Source organism: Drosophila willistoni, assembly GCF_018902025.1.
Source record: "Drosophila willistoni isolate 14030-0811.24 chromosome XR unlocalized genomic scaffold, UCI_dwil_1.1 Seg106, whole genome shotgun sequence".
In the NCBI taxonomy this organism is placed as follows: domain Eukaryota; kingdom Metazoa; phylum Arthropoda; class Insecta; order Diptera; family Drosophilidae; genus Drosophila; species Drosophila willistoni.
Window position 1 is genome coordinate 1,792,201 of NW_025814055.1, and position 21,308 is coordinate 1,813,508.

General features: G+C 37.2%; 1 protein-coding gene across 3 annotated transcripts in view; it reads right to left on the bottom strand.

Moving 5' to 3' along the window:
• Positions 1–21,308, bottom strand: part of LOC6651905 (echinoderm microtubule-associated protein-like CG42247) — a 148,609-nt gene that overhangs the window by 20,410 nt on the left and 106,891 nt on the right. For all 3 annotated transcript variants that reach the window (XM_023180971.2, XM_023180972.2, XM_002074353.3), the window contains 2 exons: positions 2,411–2,527; positions 1,932–2,320 (listed from right to left, as the gene is read on the bottom strand). In XM_023180971.2, coding sequence (XP_023036739.1) covers positions 1,932–2,320; positions 2,411–2,527 — 506 coding nt within the window. The remainder of the gene's footprint in view (positions 1–1,931; positions 2,321–2,410; positions 2,528–21,308) is intronic.

Consider the following 21,308-nt stretch of genomic DNA (forward strand, 5'->3'; position numbering starts at 1 on the left):
AAATTAATATACCCTTTTTGCAAGGGTATAAATATCAAAGAAGCTAAGTTCTATGCCGAAGTTTATATACCACTCAAATTATTACTGTTTTTACTACCACCTTTTCTTCTTCTTCGATCATTCCCTAAGCAAAGCACGGCACCCATACACATACAGTTCAAGAAGCGTTGTATGCGTGTGCTCTGTTGATTTGATGATGACGTAATAGGCAGCAAGCAGCGCTTGAGCCGATTTATATTGACCGTAACTTGTATTCTATTTATCCGATCGGATTCAAATTTCGGGATTTGAACTTTTGTATCCAATACTATCATATTGGTTAATTTCATGGGGATACTCAAATTTGTTCACCTATGTTTCTTCTAGAACTAAATGATATAGTGGTTCGATCCTGAGGATTTTTATACTTTATCTTATAAGTAGCTCAAATACCAAGTTTCATCCTAATAGCTTTTAAGATGGCTGAGTAAAACGCATACGCACCGACGGACGGACGGACATGGCTATATCGACTCAACTTCCCACGATGATCAATAATATATATATACTTTATGGGGTCGAAAACCTCTCCTTCTGTGCGTTACAAACATATGACCAATTTTATAATACCCTCTGCAAGGGTATAAAAAGTAGGAAATAAAATTTTAAAGGCACGGGTAGGCAAAAGACAAGAGCGTAATCAAACAGAAATATGAAATAGCGGGAGAACACACATTGAGCACATGCAACAACAATTTGTACGCAAGAGCGCTAATCGGCGAATCTGGCTGCTGTGAGGGACCTGAAATCCCCTACCTAGCGAATGACCAGTTTGTTAAAATAGGTCGGAGTTAATAGTCATGAAAGTAAAAGCAGGAGAATTCGGTTCAAGATCTTAAACATTGCCTGACTACAGCATCTGCATTGGTCTGCACAGAAAGGGAAATTGAACGTGCTGGCAGAAAAACTGTCTCGGCATCCAGGGAATCAGATCCAGTACATCCGCAAGGAACCAGTACAATGTAAAGTGCTGGTTTCCAAGAAGGCTTCTCGAAATGGGTGGAGCTGGTACCAAAGCACATAAGTAGTAGTAGAATTAATAAACTAATGTAAATTTAGTATTAAAATATAATCAATTTAAGTCTCACGATATGCTGGGATAGTAAGCTTGATTATGCGAAAGGGTATGATTAACCTATGTTTTCTATCAAGTTTCCTCATTCTCTCTCTTCTCCCAAAACAGGAAAATGTCCGAGATCATTCTCCTTAACGGCAGGTCATCAGAGACGATCCCATATCCAGGCAGGGCGCCGAGTGGAAGCCCCCCAGAAGAGCTCGAGAACCTAACGGTCACGGAAGGCATAAGGGATGAGAGCAGCAGCAAAGACGAGCCTCGCTCCACAGGGTCACCCTTTCAACCATTTATCACGGGGTCACCAAGATACTCCTCCCCTCCCCTATCGGCCCACAACTATGCGGCACCAAGATACTCGTTTTCTTAACAGGAGTTGTTTAATCTAGCTTCCCAGAGAAGTGCGACCCGGAGAACGAGATGCCATGGAGTCGACAAACTGGCCTCGACCCTACCACTAGATACATTTGGAACCCGCGGCTTGGACACCCAAGATATGGACCAGGTTGACGGAGGGCACATCTGACCTTCACCCCTGGTGGTTTTTTCATTAAGAAAACGACGACGCACACCACCGCTGTGGTTGTTCAGACATGAGAGACATTAGGGGACAAGAACCATACGTTGAAGAGTGCCAACCCGAAGCCAAAGAGAACCCCAAAGGAATGAGGAAGTGCCCATGTTTTGACGGCGATTTGCAACAACCCAACCTGCACCGCCACAGATCGGGTAGTGTCACTCCAGTTGTTGAAACTAATTCTCGCACAACACAATGCATGCTTGAAGCGTAAAATGTTCGATTTTACATATGTATACTTACACCCACTGCAATTGCAGTTTTTTATCGGGCGGTGAATTATCAGCCGGTGCATGGTGTAAGGGCGGATAAAAGGTGCGTCGCAGTCCACGTATGGTCACCTTACTTGGCTCTTCCTTCATTATGTCCAACATAGAGTATTCCCCATTTGGTCGTAAAATCTCACTCTCTGGGGCATACAATATCCGTGGACGACTCTTGCTGCGTGGACGCGCACCTCGCAACGGCACTTTGGGCAATTCGTCCGTGGGAATTATGGGTGCGGCCGCAACTACCGAAGGACGTGACCGCGATCTACGTATAGGCGAACCAGCAATCAGAGCTGTTCCTGTGGCTAAATAGAATGTGTCCACATCGGCGAATTCATTGCGGAGTTGAGAAAAACTGCGTACCTGTGGGGCGAATGTTTAAACAAATAATAATTTGTGAAATCATTTTCACAATTTTATTTATTAAGTTATTAAGCGAAGCGTAATGCTTACCTCCTGGCCTGTGCCTGTATACATTTTTTTTGCTCCGTTAATTTTTAACACTTGACCCAAATCCTCAAGCACTTCCTCAAATGGTTGAGAGGTGCGTAGGTTTAACAAAACGCGACACTGCAAGTAGAAAAAGAGGTATAATATTCTCTATGTATTACTTATATTTATTATAAATATAAAATTGTTTCCGATATTAAATGTGGTGGAGAAATTATGATTAACACCAAAAAAAATTAGAGACGTACTGCAAACGAAAAGCAGATATCAACGAAATTTTTTTATTCAATGGTGTCACAGAAATCGGTAACGAAACGAAACTATGTAACTCAGAATCAACTGTAGGGTGCCTCAGAAATGTATTTTGACAATTTTTCCCCCAATGTTTGGATAATATTGAAATTCTATCGAAATATGAATGAATATGATGTACTTAAACTTTGATTATTTTTAGGTCGTATTGCATTTAACCAATTCACTATGGTCCCAAAGTCGTTTTTTTTTTACATAAATTAATGGCTAAAGAACTGAGAAAGATTTTTTTGTCTGGTTTTTTGCATTCGATTATATAAAAACTGTAGAAACTTGGACTAGGAAAAGTGGGCGTGGCACAGCCCTCAATTTTTTTATTTTGAGAACAATCTGTATCAAATTTGGGGTTTTTGAGAGATAACTTACTTATCTGATTTATTTAGTAAGATTTAACAATACTATTACATCTGACTTACTTAAATTAATAGGAGTTTCAAATAAAATAAGTTGTAAGAATCAGAACCTTAATTTTTAATGTAAAGTTTTCATTCAAAAAATTCTGCATCCACATCAACTGAGTATTCAATGTAAATATCGGATTGATCTGAGTCAGATCCTTCCAAATCTATTTCTCCTAAATCAGATTTGTCATTCAGGTTTTGGCGCTCACTGATACTAAGAGCTGGTACTTCCAACAGTGCCAGTACATCTGCAGGAATAGGTTTCTTTTTATACCCTTGCAAAAAGGGTATATTAATTTTGGTCAGAAGTGTGCAACGCATAGAAGGAAGCATTTCCGACCATATAAAGTATATATATTCTTGATCAGCACGACGAGACGAGTTCAAATCGCCATGTCCGTCCGTCCGTCTGGATCAACGCAAACTCCTCCTAGACCGTTAGAGCTACAGAGCTGAAATTTTGCATGTAGGCTTGTATATACTGCAGGGGTTGTATATTTCGGCCGGATCGGACCACTATATCATATAGCTCCCATACAAACTGCAAAGTCACGAACAGTGACTTTTCTTAATAACTTTGTTATTTTCTGAGCTATTGTCATGAAATTATTATAATATTGGTGAGTGAATAAACGACTGTGCCAAATTTGATCAAGATCGGGTGACTATATCATATAGCTCCCATAGGAACGATCTTTCGAAAACAGTGACTTTTGTCAATAACTTCGTTACTTTTGACGCGATTGCTTTCAAATTAAACATATGTTAGTTTAATATAACTGCTAATGACTGTGCCGAATTTGATAAAGATCGGGTGACTATATCATATAGCTCCCATAGGAAAACAGTGACTTTGATCAATATCTTCGTTTTTTCCTATGCTAAGATTGTACGCCGTTCTTTCGCAAACATTAACCTTTCAAGCTTGAACGTTTTCCCATTTTGATGGCTATAGGTAAGGAAAGAGTTACCATAAAAGTTGCAAGGGTATACAAACTTTGACACGGTCGAAGTTAGCCCCGGCCCTCTGGTTACTTTTTATTTTTTCTTTCGGCCAGGCATAAGCTTGAGATTAATGGATCGCTAGTGTCCATAGCTCTGTGGAAAACGTCCTGCATATTAATTAGCCTACTATTTTTTCTGGCGTGCATTCTCCTGTCCTGCTTAAATAGCTTGTTCCGTGCCTCCGATGCATTTTCACCCATGCAACCTACAGAAAGAGCGGATTCGGCAATAATTTTGGGTCCGTGAATTAATACTTTATGGACTGTGGGTGTCATGGGGTACCAAGGATATTTTTCCATAAAAATGCGTGCGGTCTGCTTACAATAAACTTCAAACTTATCAATATTAATCGAAAACTCGCTTGAAATAGCGATCAAAATAGTGTGGAGTCTATGAAGAAGATCGGCATCTAAATTTAATATTGACGATAGTATTTTGGTATCTGCAAAGGCTCTTCTTGCTGTATTACCGTCGTTTGAATTTCCACTTCCATTTTGCTTTGGCTTGTCAACGTGTAATCCAAGTTCGGACCAAAATCTGCTTTGAATTTCCCGTTTGCGTATGAGCATTAAATCTTTGTCTTGAGAGCCTCTAACTTGCAATTTTTTTAGCTCAATCCTGTACGAACTCTAAAAAACGAATCCATGCATGCAAGGGACTTACACCATATTGAAGAGATTCAGGCTTAGAATTGAAAGTTTCCGAACTCATGTCTGATATTGACATCAATTGTAAAGGCTTTTGCTCCACATATTAGACAGGTTTGTGTCGATTTATTTCCTGTTAATGTGTTTAAAACCTTACCATCAATCAAAGTCATGTAAAGTTCATATTTTATAGTGAAATTACGAAAACAAAATGGCACTAAGTTTTGAACTTGATTGTCTAAGTCATCTTTTTCCTTTAAAATATGTTCAGTGGTTTCCTTTGTAAACTGAATTTTAACAAGTCTGCAAAATCTGATAGACTTGAAAATTCTTCTTATACGTACTTTGCCCTGTAGAACCGTCAAAACCATAGGTTGAAATCAACGTTAATTCCGTGTTTGAATTAAACATTTCCATGACTTCATTTTGCAGTGTCATTATTCGTTTTACTGTGTGATCTAAAATATCCTGTAATGGAACGACTGCAATAGTTTCAGAAATGCAAATGTTTTCAGGTCTACATTTTTCCTTTGCTTCAATAAGGTGCTTATAGATCGGGTAAATGTCGCAATTACGACTTTTCTGCAGCCTGATGTTTATGTATGTGCTCTTGGTTAATCCATTTTCCAGTAAAAACGCCAAAGCTTCATCAGGACTCATCGGAATAGGATCCTTGGAAAAATACTTATTTCTTATTTGAGTTGCGTTGCCTTTCGATGCTTCCATTAAAACAAACGATAAATCGCTGCATTTGCCTTTTTTTGCTGATACTGACGCCGCTTGAACAAGTAAAGATGTGTTGAGGTTTTCCTTCTCAGACAGCTCACCCGCATATTTCCTTTTTAACCGTTCATTTCCGTCATAATAAGAAACGCGTGGACGTCCACGCATTTTTGTGTTGTTTTTAGCTCATTATTTCCAACTATAATTAACATTTTTGAAGACATAAAATTTTTATATCTTGGATCCGTTTTGAGCCGATCTGCCATGTTATTGCATTTTGCAAAGCATTTATTTGCGTAGGCTGCGAAATTCTTCGATTTTTTTTTTATTTCTTCTTTTTTTTCCAAAAGTGATCCATTGAACTTTTTTATTATGAAGTCAAAAACTGACGATGCTTTGCGCTTGTTTTGTAGCCACACGTCAAGCAGTTCTGCATGCCCGAACTCAAAGATGCCTAGGGAAATTTGTGATTGTATGGAACCGGGTGGATTTGGGTAAAAGGTGATTAGTGTTTTATATAGACAAGACATTGACAAACATGATTTGATTAATGCTTACAACAATCCACTAACTTTTACTTCACGAAGCAAAAAGTTTTTTAGGTTACGGACGCTAAAAACAACACAGCATAAAACACATAAAATAAAGGACAAAACACATATAAACAAGAAAATACATAGACAATCGAGTAAAACAAACCTGGAGCTACATTTTCCATTGTAATTTTTATATACTGGACTATTACTTTTGATGATACAAAGCAAAACGGAAGATAACTAAATTGTACTTTCTTCAAGCCACGTGCGCAGAGAATCAAAAGCAAACTTTCAGGGCTTGAGAAAACTTTCAGGGCTGCACTATTTATTTGATACTTTAATTTCTTTGGTTTGTGGGGTGTACTCAATTGGAAAAATTTTTTTTTTTTATAAATCAAGATATTTTTTTCATAATTAATGTAAAAAAAAAACGACTTTGGGACCATAGTGCAATTGCTAAAAACGTTTATTTTTATATTTTCTTTATTGTTTTACGAAATCGCCTTAAAATAAATAATCATTGGCCGTTTTTGGACAAAACACCCCTAGGGACATAAAGGAAATTTCAGTAGTATTCATGTTTTTTAAGGCAGAAAATTCATGAAGTGAAATATCCAATGAGCGGCACGTTTTTTTTTTATCACCTATGTACATATATGAAGGTCGTAACGCTTTTTTGTGCCTTCAGGAACGATTCACCAGTCCGACTCTATTCTAAAGTGGAGGCGTGACATCTCTTAACACGTTATCCAGCAGGTTGAGGGCCAATGCGTTGTCATAAATTTTCAGGCTAGAGTAGTGCCAAAAGCTATACCTCCAAATCTCTCACTTAACCGTGGGATGTTAAGGTCCTTATAGATAAGTGAGTTACGCAGAGGCGACTTAACAATTATGCAAAGAAGTTCGTTTTGGCAACGCAACAATTTGTTGCAAAAGCTACGATCACATATTATGCCGATTAGCCACTATATACAGCTATGGTCACATAATTGGCACAAAAAAAATTTATATTTTTAAGGGTAATTTTTTATTATATAATAAAATATAAGGAACACATATTGGATGGCATTTTCTAGCCCAAGGTTTGAATAATCTATGAACACAAAAAAAAAAAAATTAATTTAATTTCAAAAAGTCATAAAAACTCAAAAACTTAATAAAAAACTCAAAAATTGCCTGGACACATAATTGGCACAAAATATTAAAGAATCGTTTTTTTTACAAAAACTAACTATAATTGCCCGATGAAAACAGAATTTAATACTAGTATTTCGTACTGTATCCATTATTTTCGATGACTGCCTGACATCTCCTGTTCATACTCTCCACTAGCTTCTGACATTTGTCCTTAGGTATGGAATACCACGCTTCCTTGACTCCAGACCACAAATCTTCCAAATTTTTAAACTTTTTCTTTGCAATTTCCACTTTGATATCGTTCCACAGATTTTCGATAGGGTTAAGGTCTGGACTTTGAGGTGGCCATTCCATAACTTCCAGCTTTTCTTCCTCGAACCAGCGTTTAACGACCTTTGATGTGTGTTTGGGGTCATTGTCCTGCATAAATGTCCACCTCACAGGCATGTTGTCGAAGGCGAAAGGTTCCATGGTGTTTCTTAGTATATCCAAATACTGAAATTTGTCCATATTACCCTCAATCCTTACGAGCGGGCCCACACCGTGCCAAGAAAATGCACCCCAACACATGATTCTACCTCCTCCATGTTTGATGGTCTTGGTGGTGTACCTGGGATTAAGGGCTTGGTTTTTGGGCGACGAACAAATGTTTTTCCATCAGGTCCCATTCTATTTATCTTTGTTTCGTCACTCCAGAGCACGTTTTTCCAGAATTGGCCATCTTTATCCTTGTGGGCCTTTGCGAAAAGCAATCGTTTTTGTATATTCGCTTTTGACAGGAGCGGTCTTTCCACTACCCATTTTTTCAATAAAATTATTAAATTGGTTATATTTTAGCAAAATATCCAAAAATATTCAACTAACGCGACTTTTTTACAAGAAAAATGTGCTTTCCAAAGTTTTGTGCCAATTCTATGTCCAACAAAAAACCAAGCTGTGCTAAGAAAATGCAGATCAAAACAAAACCAATAGAAGTAACGGAACAATTGTCCGTTACATTTAAAGAGCATGAGCCAAGTAAAGTAATAAATCCAAAAATTTTAAAAAAAATGTGACCAAGTTTCCCCAAAAAAAGTTTTTAAAGCAAAATTTTTTTTTGTGCCAATTATGTGACCATAGCTGTAGATACCGAGATACTTATTTTAGTCCACGCTTGGTAGAAGCATCCCATGAAGGCCGACTAAGGGCGGTTAAACCTTAGAGGGGCAAGAAGACATTTCCATCCATCCAGACGATTGAGTTAACCCTGAAATTCTGAGGCCATCGAAGGAACTAGAAGAGGCAATTAGGAACTGTGCTGACGTACTGTTTGCCGAAGGTAAATGTTAAAAGTATAGAAGAGCTCTCGCATCTTACATATGTATGTTTTGTTATTGTTTTACAATAACTACAAAATAGTTCATTACTAACAAAATAATCTGGCACATCGCCGTATCGAATATATAAATTAGATGATCATACATTTACTACACACAATTAATAACGAGATAGAGTACTATGTTATGTTTTATTGGAACCACTGATTCAAATAACAAATGCATTTACGTATGTTTCAAAAATTTCTGTTCACATGTTTTTTACAAGCATATCTTAGTATCTCGCTCACTCAAGCATTTGAGCACCCTAGCCATGGGGGTGGGCAAAATCTTTACACATATAAAATGTGCGTAGATGCGCAATAAGCAAATGTACATACCAAATATAGTGTCTCTAGCATAGAATAGTTTTTGAGATAAACGCTTTTTTAAGTTGCGGGGGAGGAAGGGGGCGTGACAAAAATTGAAATAAACTCGATCTTTTTACATACTACACAAGCCTACATAACAAATTTGGTGGCTCTATCTCTTATAGTCTCCGAGATTTAGGCGTTCATTTGGACGGATAGACGGACATGGCAAGTACGACTCGGCTGTTGATGCTGATCAAGAATATATATATATATATATATATATATGTATACGGGGGCGGAAAAGCTTCCTTTTGCCTGTTACATACATTTTGGCGACTTTTATATACCATTTCACACTTTGGGTGTATGGTATAATCAGTGGATTTATGCCTTGTAGTGACCTCTGACGATAATGTACAAAGTGTCGCTATCAAGAAGACTGGATTGTTAACTCTAGATCCGACGTGGACGGCCAGGAGTTCTGCTATCCGAATAACAGGTCATCGTATAACTACGACAGACACAATGAAATTCTCATATGTGCCAACAACAGCTCAATTCACGAAGTTGCACGAGCTAAGCAACATTCAAGAAAAACTGGAAATCGGCAGAAGACCCCAGCCCGACAGCATACATACATTGCTATCGTCTCCTCCGTTGCGCTAACAATACCATTGGTTCTTTTGATGGTATATGGAATAAGAAGATTCTCCCAAACCCCTTGGCACAATGGTCCAAAGCAGACACCCGTAAGGATCGCCATGCCGACTATCGCTGAAGCAAACCCAGCCCCCAGCAATTTTGCGGTTAACGTTGGATAACGGGAGTAAGTTGGCGTTTAGCTTATATAAAATAATATAACAATAAGACAATCATAGTACAGAACAACGCAAATGTATATTAAGATTAGTAAAACATATTATGTAACCCGATTATAGATATTGGTAGCTTATCATTAGTCATATGTAGGCGTGATATGGTCAGCAGTTAGCAATAATAACCTAGTTAATTAATCTGCAATGGCTAGCTATTATCAATAAAGACGAATTTTGCCGACCTAACACACCTTGGGCACTGGTGAGCTTCCTATTTTTACTATAAAAGAAATGCATTTTTCTTAGTAAGAGCAGATACCAATTGTAGCTACATTGGGTGTACATCGCTGTGTCTTTGGCCCCCATCTCTACCTTTGTATTCTCATTTCGAAGTCCACCCACTTTATGTGTTGGTTGGTGACTATTAGTCACTGGTTTAGTAGTTAATTTTATATAAATAAATGTGGGATTGGGTCTGGCAACTCTGCTGAGCGGGGCGAATTGAGCTAAAGACGAGTCAAAGACGAGGCAGTCGAACCGAAGAGACGAGCGAGAGCGGTTGCAAAAAACACGAAACGACGCGAAGCAGTAAAGACGACTAATTTCCAACTAAATCTAATTAAAATAATCAAATAAATAGTTTTACATTAAAATAAACTAAAATACTACAAATAAATATATTAAATAGGACAAATTCCTACAAATAGGCATGGCTCAACCTACAAAAAAGGCATGACTCAACTTATAAAGAAGTAAAAAAGTAATATCAGTCAGTGAGAAAGAGACAAACATACACAAAACGACGCAACAGTGGAATCAAACGTCGAGAAAAAAAAACAGCGCGAAAACGAATAAGAATTAGCATCAAACGACGAAAAATTGGCGGCGAACGACGAAAAAGCGGCAAATAAACGGTGAAAAAGTTTTCAACGAACGACGAGAAAGTGTTTGAATACCACAGTTATCGGGTGACGTGGCAAACGACGTATATATACATATACATACATATATGTATGTACAATATTAGTGTGTGTACGTAAGAGAAAGAACTATGAGCAAACTTGAAGACTTTGGGAATGTGCAAGAGGCACTGAAAACTGAAAAGAAATCTAATATTACATACTTTCACAAGTTTATATACGAAGAAGAAGGCGATCGCGCAAATCGCCAAAGACTAAGAAAGTTTGAAGGGTTTGATTTTGATTGCAACAGCAATTTATATAAAAGTAAAGTGTCTTATGTGGAAAAGAATTTAACAAATAACGATTTAGTGATTATTTGTAACGTTTTGGGTTTATCGCATGATAAATCGAATCTAACTTCCCATTTATTTCGCAATTTGCTAGCTGGAAATTTGCTCGCTGACCTTGACACAGAGAATGATCAAAACGAAGATGACGAGGATGAGTGTGAAGGAGATGGCGATGTAGGCAATATGCAAGACGAAGACGAAATGTTGTCAGTAGTGAGCGACGAAACGAATTTTAGAACAGCTGCAACAAACGAAAACATGCGAAACAAAACGAATGGGGCAAACTCTACAGTCGTGGCCAACAATATTGATACACAAACTGCAGTAAATTTCAACATGCCACCACCGAGGTTCGCTTTGAGTTTTCGGGACGTTGAGGACCTTTCCATGGCGATGAAACTTTATCAGTTGAAGTATGGATTGAGGATTTCGAAGACATGGCTGACTTGATGCAATGGGATAGTTTACAAAAATTTATTTTTGCAAAAAGAGCTATTAAAGGACTTGCTAAAATGTTTATTCTGAGTGAACGCGGAATTAAAAATTGGTCGACATTGAAAGAATCACTTTTAAATGAATTTAAAACAGTAATAAATAGCGCGGAGTTACATAAGCAATTGTCAGAACGGAAAATAAAGAAAGGTGAAAGTGTTCAAGAATATTTGTTGAAAATGAAAGATATGGCATCACGGGGTAATATAGAGAACAGTGCTCTTATGCAATATGTAATTGACGGAATTAATGACTTGAGTATGAACAAAGCAATATTGTACAATGCTAATAACCTAAAAGAGTTTAAAAAGAAAATAAAATGTTATGAAAAAATGCGGGAAAAGTCGAGTAATCAAAAAAGTGAGTCTAAGAACGTTCAAATCAAAAAAGAATGTGTAATGAAATACGAAAATAAAGAAAGTGGTATAAAATGCTATAACTGTGGGCAAAAAGGACATATATCTGAGAATTGTGACAATAAGAGTAAAGGAAGAAAGTGTTTTGGTTGCAATAATTTTGGTCACATAGCAAAAGACTGTCCAAATTAAAAGCCTGAAAATAGCACAGATGTTCGTAATACTAATAAAATATCAGCTGATCATATGTTTATGTGTAAAGAAGTATCAATCAACAATGAAAAGTGTATAGCCTTGCTTGATACTGGTAGCAAATATAATGTCGTAACCGAAACAATTTATAATCGCTTGAAAAAACCTAAGCTCGCTAAGGTTGATAAAATGCTATACGGTTTCGGAGATAAAAAGAGAGTGGTACCTATCGGTTCGTTTACGGGAAGGCTTTTCGTAAGCCAAGAACAGTTTGATTTGGTTTTTTTAGTGGTATCATCTGAATTCCTAGATCATGAAGTGATTTTGGGAGAAGACTTTTGTAAGCAAGCCGAAATAAAAATCAATCGTGATGGCGTACAAATCGGGAAATATAATGATGAAACGGAATTAAGTTCGGTAATGAGAATAAAGGTCAAAACCAAGAAATTGACATTGACTCAAATGCATCGAAAAGTACAAAGTGCAAAGTGAACGAACTTATCAAAAACTATAAGCCGGAAAAGTTAAAATCGACAAATGTTGAAATGCGTATTGTTTTAAAAGACAATAGTCCAATTTATTCGAGACCACGCAGATTCGCTTTCGCTGAACGGTGCATAATCGATGACCGAGTCAACCAGTGGCTGAAAGATGAAATAATAGAACAATCCGAGTCTGAAGTCAGCAGTGCGGTCGTATTAGTAAAAAAAAAGGGATGGCACTCCCCGGCTGCATTGACAAGGTAATAGTAAAAGACCATTTTCCATTACCACTCATTGAAAATCAATTTCAACATTGCAACAGTTTTCAGTACAATCGATTTAAAGAATGGATTTTTCCATGTAGACGTTGAAAAAGAGAGTCGAAGATTCACCTCGTTCGTTACACACAACGGACAGTATCAGTTTTTAAAAGTTCCTTTTGGATTGACGAACTCTCCTGGGGTATTTCAGCGACACGTTAATGCCATTTTTCGTGATTTAACCCGTGCTGGTACGGCTATCCCATACGTCGACGACATTATAATCCCTGATAAAACTGAAGAGGAAGCCGTCTCCAATCTGAGAAATGTTTTGAAGCGATGTGAAGAATATGGTTTAGTCATTAACTTAAAGAAATGTTGCTTTTTGAAGAGAAAATAGAATTTTTGGGGTATACTATAAAGAATCAGAAGATATGTATCTCAGACGCAAAGACCAAAGCTGTAAAAAAATTTCCTATGCCGATGAATCAAAAGCAGCTCTAAAGTTTTCTTGGCCTGGTTGGTTATTTTCGCAAGTTCATTGCAGATTTTTCGATTATAGCCAAGCCTCTTACTGATTTATTAAAAAACGATGCAAATTTTAGATTCAACGAGAGTCAGATAAAATCTTTTAATTTGCTAAAAGAATTGATAACACAGAAACCTGTTTTGCAAATATTTAACCCCAAGTTTGAAACAGAAGTACATACAGACGCATCGATTGATGGCTTCGGAGCAATTTTATTACAAAAGTTACCTGATGATAAAGAATTGCACCCTGTATACTACATGAGCAAAAAGACGACTCAAGTGGAAAGAAAATTCACTAGTTACGAATTAGAGATTTTGGCGGTAGTTGAAGCATTTCGTAAGTTCCATTTTAAAGTCATAAGCGATTGTAATGCGTTTGCAAAGACGATGGATAAAAAAGATGTGTGCACTAGAGTAGCACGATGGATTCTTGAGATCCAAGAATTTGATTGATGTTGAGCACCGTGCAGGAAATCGTATACGTCACGCGTATGCGCTTAGTCGCCACTCCGTTATGATTATATCAGAAGATTACATACACAGTAAATTAAAGAATGTCCAAGGACAAGACGACCTTAAGCTGAAAGAAATAATTCACGATGAGATGATTCAGATTTTTAACGACAACAGAGATGATCTACGGAATATAGCGAAGCAGCAGATCCTTCGTATGCATGAAGAAAATAAGAAGACCTACAACTTACGTCGCAGACCTGCTTCCATATACAAATACGGTGATCTGGTAGCTATTAAAAGAACCCAAATTGGAGGAGGTTTGAAGCTGAAGCCCAAATATTTAGGTCCGTACCGCATTACCATGGTAAAGGTCAGAGATACATACGACGTGCATAAAGATACATTGTTCAACGATGGTCCTAGGTGAAGTACGACTTGCGCTGCCTATATGAAGCCGTGGGTTCCCTGTGACATAGACGACCAGGATGCATTCGAGGCGAATGCCTACAGCTCTGCCAGCGCTACGTCATGGCGTGGGTATATAAACTTCGGCACAGCCGAATTTAGCTTCTTTGATATTTTTATACCATACACCCATGGGGTGAAATGGTATATTAAAGTCGCCAAAATGTATGTAACAGGCAGAAGGAAGCTTCTCCGACCCCATAAAGTATATATATTCTTGATCAGGATCAACAAACGAGTCGATCTAGCCATGTCCGTCCGTCCGTCTGTATGAACACGCAGATCTCGGAGACTATAAGAGCTAGAGCCACCAAATTTGGTATGTAGACTCGTGTGGTATGTAAATATATAGAGCTAATTGGAATTTCGGCCACGCCCCCTTACGCCCCCAGAAATTACATAAAACTGTTTTTCTTAAAAAGTAAGTAGAGACATCAAATTTGGTTTACATACTCGTTTAGTTAGCGCGCAGAAAATAATTGTTCCATCTTTTTTGCCACGCCTCCTTCCGCTCTCAGAATTTACATAAACCAGATTTTCTTAAAAACTATGAAAGCTACCGACATTAAATTTGGTATATAAACTAGCCTAATATACACGCAGATATTGACTATATAAAAATTTTGCCACGCTCATTTCCGCCCCCGCAAATTAAACAAAACTGATTTTCTCGAAAACTAACAAAGCTAAAGTCACCAAATTTATTATGTATACTGGCTAAGAATACGCGCAGAATATATATATACTTTAATATATTGCCACGCCCACTTACGCCTCCATAATTTAGAAAAAACCGACTGGCTCTTGAAATTTTTTGACCATAGCAATCAAATTTGGCAGACTAATTAATCTTTCTAATCTATTAATTAATCTATTACTACCAAACTACCAAATTTTTTTGTAATCGGACTAGAAACATGTAAAATATACGTATGAACGTATTTTGCTACGTGATCCATAAGGGCAGGATTGGCCGTTGGCTAGTGGCGGCGCTAGAGTGCTCGTGTGTGTGTAGAATGAGCGAGATAGCATATGTTACGAGGGCATGTTTAAGCAATTTAATAGAAATACATTTGGTTTTCGAAGTTTTAAATATTTGTTTCACCTGGTGTATGGTATACCCAAGTCGGCGAGACGACTTACTTCCTTCATTTTTATCTATATACATATATATAATTCTCGTGTCACAGTTTTCAACTTGATATCCTCCGAAACGGCTTGAGCGATTTTGATGAAATTTGTTTTGCTTATCCGGTATCTATGAGAATCGGCCAACATCTATTTTTCATCCCCCCAAATGGGGTAGTTCGCGAGCGCGAATAAAATGGGTTTTATAACGGCTTTCCGTGTATCGACCGCAGTAGGCAGGGGCAGTTACGTGTCAACCACGTTGTAGGAAATTCATTCATTCCTTTTTTAGTTACAAACGAAAAGCTACTAACGAAAAATGCTAAGAAAACGCAAAGGGCCTGATTTAAGCCGCAGTACAAGTAATGCTCGGTACTTGCGAAATAGCAGATCCGAAAGAACAGAAGTACAAATCCAGCAACAAAATACTGATGCACGTGTGGACAAGGAATGTCCGCATTGTCATGTCCTGAAATTCAAAATTAGCCAGCTGGGATGTGTTGCACGTCAGGAAAAGTGCAACTACCTAAAATTGAAACACCACATGAACCATTGAACGGCTTACTTATCGGCACGGATCCAGGATTTTAAATGCCATGTTCAGAGGTGAAAATATACTCATACCATGGATTCCTTTTATACCTACAGATGTGCCAATTCAATTCAAACGTATTCAGTTTCCGATTAGATTGGCATTTGCAATGACTATCAACAAATCCCAAGGTCAAACGATGTCTGTTTGTGGATTAGATTTGATAACACCATGTTTTTCGCACGGACAATTATACGTGGCATGCTCTCGAGTGGGTAAACCATCCAGTGTTAGCTAAATATGGACTAACAAAAAATATTGTTCACGCTATAGCATTAAGAGATTGATATTGTTTTAAGGGATAAATTATAATAATTTAAAAATAATGTTTTGCCTTGCTATTTTTTGTCTACACTAGAAATTGCTGGAAAATTATTTATATGGCAAAACAACGTTTGCCGGGCTTTCTAGTTTTTTATAAAATTATTTACTTACAATTAGATGCAAAAAACTTGCAAAGGTGCACAAACTTCGGCACAGCAGAAGTTAACCCCGGCTCTTAGGTTTAATATGTAATACATATTATTTGTAGCAACCAAGGCTCATCAGTGTTTTCCAACCACTCAAGCTACTAGTATTCCTTTGTTATTGTTCTTGCTGCACTTCAGTTTTTGTTTTCATAATTGCGTGTATTCCGGACCCATGCCAAGCCGCACAGTGGGGCTTTTGGCTTTTTACATTTTAAAAATCATAGCTTCTAAATCCTAAAAGCGATTTAAAAAATTTGAAAACCTTATGATAAAGCTTCAAAATGAATGTTTGCCAAGAGTGCTGGCTGTTCGTGGTGCTGTAATATTCAAGATCAAAGTCAGAAAATATTTCCAAGCATGTTTTTCCTTTAAAAATGGAGCGAAACCCGCTTTTTTTCAATCACAAACGGAATTTTTCATTGTTTTGAACGATTATGTAACATTTTTTACTGTTTTAATTTGATTTTCTAACATAATTACAAAAAGTAAAATATACAATTTTAAAATTTTTTTAGGTTAATTTTGAAAGTTTGCTTTTGATGGCTGATTTTTTTTCCAAAATAATTTTCAATATTTACATCAATACCTAATAAACGCAACATTTCGGGACTATAGTTGCTATTTTCCAAATCCTTTTGTGATCGCACGTGTCTCAGTGATGCAATAAGTGGGTCCGAAGAGGCTGCCAGCATGTTGAAAAGGTCTTAATTTTGTCTAACACGAGAAGTTTTTAATGTATTAGTGTATCTGAACCTTTTGTAATCTTTGTTTTTACATTCCTGTGCTTCTTCGGCTAGCTCTCCAATTGGTAAACACTGATATTCCATTAAATCCTTTCCGCGAGGCAAAGCCATGTACCTGGGTTTTCACAGACATGGAAAACTTCAAAAATCCTTTCATTCTTTAACAACATTTTTGCACTAATAAATAAAACAGTCTTGAATTATATTGACAAATACTATTAAGTCCGGACTTAAGGTGTTTCCACTTATGAAGTTAAAAAATAAACTGTCGCAAACGAGAAGAGTATTTAGCACTTTATATTATTATACCCTTGCAAAAAGGGTATATTAATTTTGGTCAAAAGTGTGCAACGCATAGAAGGAAGCATCTCCGACCATATAAAGTATATATATTCTTGATCAGCATGACGAGACGAATTCAAATCGCCATGTCCGTCCGTCCGTCCGTCTGGATCAACGCAAACTCCTCCTAGACTGAAATTTTGCATGTAGGCTTGTATATAGTGCACAGGTTGTATATCTCGGATTCAGCCGGATCGGATCACTATATAACATACTTAGCTCCCATACAAACGACAAAGTCATGAACAGTGACTTTTCTCAATAACTTCGTTATTTTCGACGTGATTGCTTTCAAATTAAACATTTGTTAGTTTAATATATCTGTTAAAGACTTTGCCGAAATTGATCAATATGGGGTGACTTTGTCATATAGCTCCCATAGGATCGGTGGAAAACAGTGACTTTGATCAATTACTTAGTTATTTGTTATGCTAAGATTGTAGGACGCTCTTTCGCGAACATTCGATTTTATAGATGAAACGTTTTTCCGCTTTGACGGTTATATGTAAGTAGGTAAGGAAAGAGTAACTAAAATTTTGCAAGGGTATACAAACCGAAGTTAGCCCCTGCCCTTTGGTTTTTAATTATTATTGCCGAAGAAAAGTAATGCTCGATAGCGAATGGAACAGACTTTATAGTTGGGCTGTACAAACTGTAAGGTGTTAACATCCATTGTGAGTTCTTCTCATCATAATAAATTTACACATGTAGAAAATATGTATTGTATACCTAATTTACAAGGCAAAAGTTTTATATTCGAGGTCACAGTATACGTAGTTTTTGATTCATAAAAGTAGCACGTGTCGTGTAAAATAAAATCGTACTTGCACTTAACGAAATTACCATAAAACGTTACTAGGACAACATGGAAACCCCGACACTGTGGTACTGACTCCTTGGCCGGGCCAATTTTTATTTTTTAAGGCATTTCCATAATAAACAGCTGCTTGAAAGGAAAAGCGTTGTGGTGCCAAAACTTGTCGTTTCTCTGCCACATCTCCACCGTCCTTGTTTTCGTTGCCCTTTGTCCCTTGTCTTTGTTTTCCCCCATTCGTTGTATGTCGTCGGATATTACCAAATTGACCGTGGCTTTAATTTTTTTTTTATACCCTTGCAAAAAAGGTAGGTATATTAATTTTGGTCAGAAGTGTGCAACGCATAGAAGGAAGCATCTCTGACCATATAAAGTATATATATTCTTGATCAGCATGACGAGACGAAATCATATAGCGATGTCCGTCCGTACGTCTGTCCGTCCGTCTGGATCAACGCAAACTCCTCCTACACCGTTAGAGCTACAGAGTTGAAATTTTGCATGTAGGCTTGTATATACTGCAGGGGTTGTATATCTCGGATTCAGCCGGATCGGACCACTATATCATATAGCTCCCATACAAATGGCAAAGTCACGAACAGTGACTTTTCTCAATAACTTCGGTATTTCCTGAGCTATTGTCATGAAATGTAATATTGGTGAGTTAATTACACATATAAACGACTATGCCAAATTTGATCAAGATCGGGTGACTATATCATATAGCTCCCATAGGAAAGATCTTTCGAAAACAGTGACTTTTGTCAATAACTTCGTTAATTTTGCCGCGATTGCTTTCAAATTAAACATTTGTTAGTTTAATATATCTGTTAATGACTGTGCCGAATTTGATAAAGATCGGAATACTATATTATATAGCTCCCATAGGAACGATCGGTGTAAAACAGTGACTTTGATCAATATCTTAGTTTTTTCCTATGCTAAGATTGTAGGCCGTTCTTTCGCAAAAATTAACCTTTTTAGCTTAAACGTTTTTCCATTTTGATGGCTATAGGAAGGTAAGGAAAGAGTTACCATAAAAGTTGCAAGGGTATACAAACTTTGACGCGGTCGAAGTTAGCCCCGGCTCTCTGGTTTATATATATTTTGCTTAGCGTGGGGGCCAGTGTAGTTTATTACTTCGCTGCATACAATAAAATACAAATTGTAGACAATTGATTTTCTGTATGCTTATTTTTTGGCTCCGTAGCTTCGCCAGTGCAAATTATTTCCATTTACAATACGTGGAATTTGTTGCAGTTTGTTGAACACCTAAGTCAATTTTAACATTTTTAACAAAACTTATTGATATATTAAATCTACAAAGTATAAAGTACTAGCTGGCCCGGCAAGCGTTGCTGTGCCCTCTTTTTTACTTGCTGGCCAAATAGCTTCGTTCGTACTAATATATCTTCCCATTTGGTACTGCAAAATTTCATCATTTGTATTTTCAGCAGCCACTCCGAAAACAGCCATGTCGCTTCCTTTATTTATATATTTGCAAACGTACTTTATCGATTTTACTGAATTGCAGCATTCGACATTTATGTGAGCATTGAAAGTTTTTGATAACAGCGGTGAATACGGCACTACTATCCAACGATTATCAACTTCAAAATCTTCGTTTCTGATTTTAATAGTAGTTGTTTTACCATTATCTTGTGCTGATCGTCGACGATATAATGGATATCCATCATTACCGTGTATCGTTTCAGCAATTAATTGCTTTGGAAATCGTTTTGAGCACTTGCCGTCTATTATACATGGTGAATTTGGATTGATTTCACCACAGGGACCGTGTATCATATTTTTAGTGACAACAGCGAATAATTGTGGATCGATGCTTGGATCAGGAATTTCGGCCGATATAACACTATCAATCACATCTGGTGTTAACTTCCCTACCAACCATATCAAAATGTGAGCGTGCGGCAAACCCCTTTTTTGCAATTTAATTCGATACATATGGCAGCGCACTTCTCCAAACACACGAAGCTTGACAATGAAATCCATTAATTTTTTCAATTTTTGGTAGAATATGCGAGCTGTTAAATCGTGTCGATCTGTTGGCACCTGACCATTAACTAAGTATTCATACACTTCAGTCCATTTAGTGTTGCAAGTAGATGTGATGAACAGATCTGGACGGCCGTATTGACGAACATATGTCATGGCATCTTGGGTATACTCGTGCATATGTCGTGGGCTACCGATATGTGACGATGGTAATATCGTGAAGCGTCCAATTTCATGTACATCCACATCATTCAATAGTGCATCACGTAAATGTACGTATTCTTCAGATCTCATTCTGGCTTGATTATGACGGATGAAATTCAATCGTTCGCTCTCGACTTTAGCATACATGTCCACAATATATTGATGAAAAAGTTTATTGCATCTTAAAATGTAATTGTCATCTTGATAACGAATCATCAATCGATACGAATAATAATTCATCGCACTAACTTTTTTCGTTGTTTCCTGACCTAAAAATTATAAGAATTACTATTTTGGTTGATACTGATCGTAATTTTTTTATACCAGTTATTGCATTTATCATTGGTATATTGATATGATACCCGTCATCTCCTCTCCAGAATAAAATCGGGTATTGTAATGCGTCATAACAACGATGGAGTTCAGAAATACGATTAAGTTGCTCATTCCTACGATGCAAAACAATATCTCTTTGATGAAATTGTTCTCCAACTATTACGATTGCAACTTCATCGATTGTTGGTGCATTAAATCGCCTGGCATGTTGTCCGAGTAGTGTTCTGACAGCACGTATTATGATTGTATGGTCATCGGTGGGCATCTGATCCAGTGCATTCTGGAATAATTTGACCAATTCATTGTGCTGATGGAAAAATCTTTGCAGCTCACTCAAGATTTCTCTTCTAACATTTGTAGCGATTGCACAGCGCTGGTTCCATTCTCTATCAACATCACCAATGAAATATATTTGTAATGGTTATAATTTGAAATATCTAATGGTCAGCATCTGGGAGTGGCAACAGTGACCCAGCCCTATGTTATATCTGTATATATCCAGTATGCGCTCTATGGACTCGTATT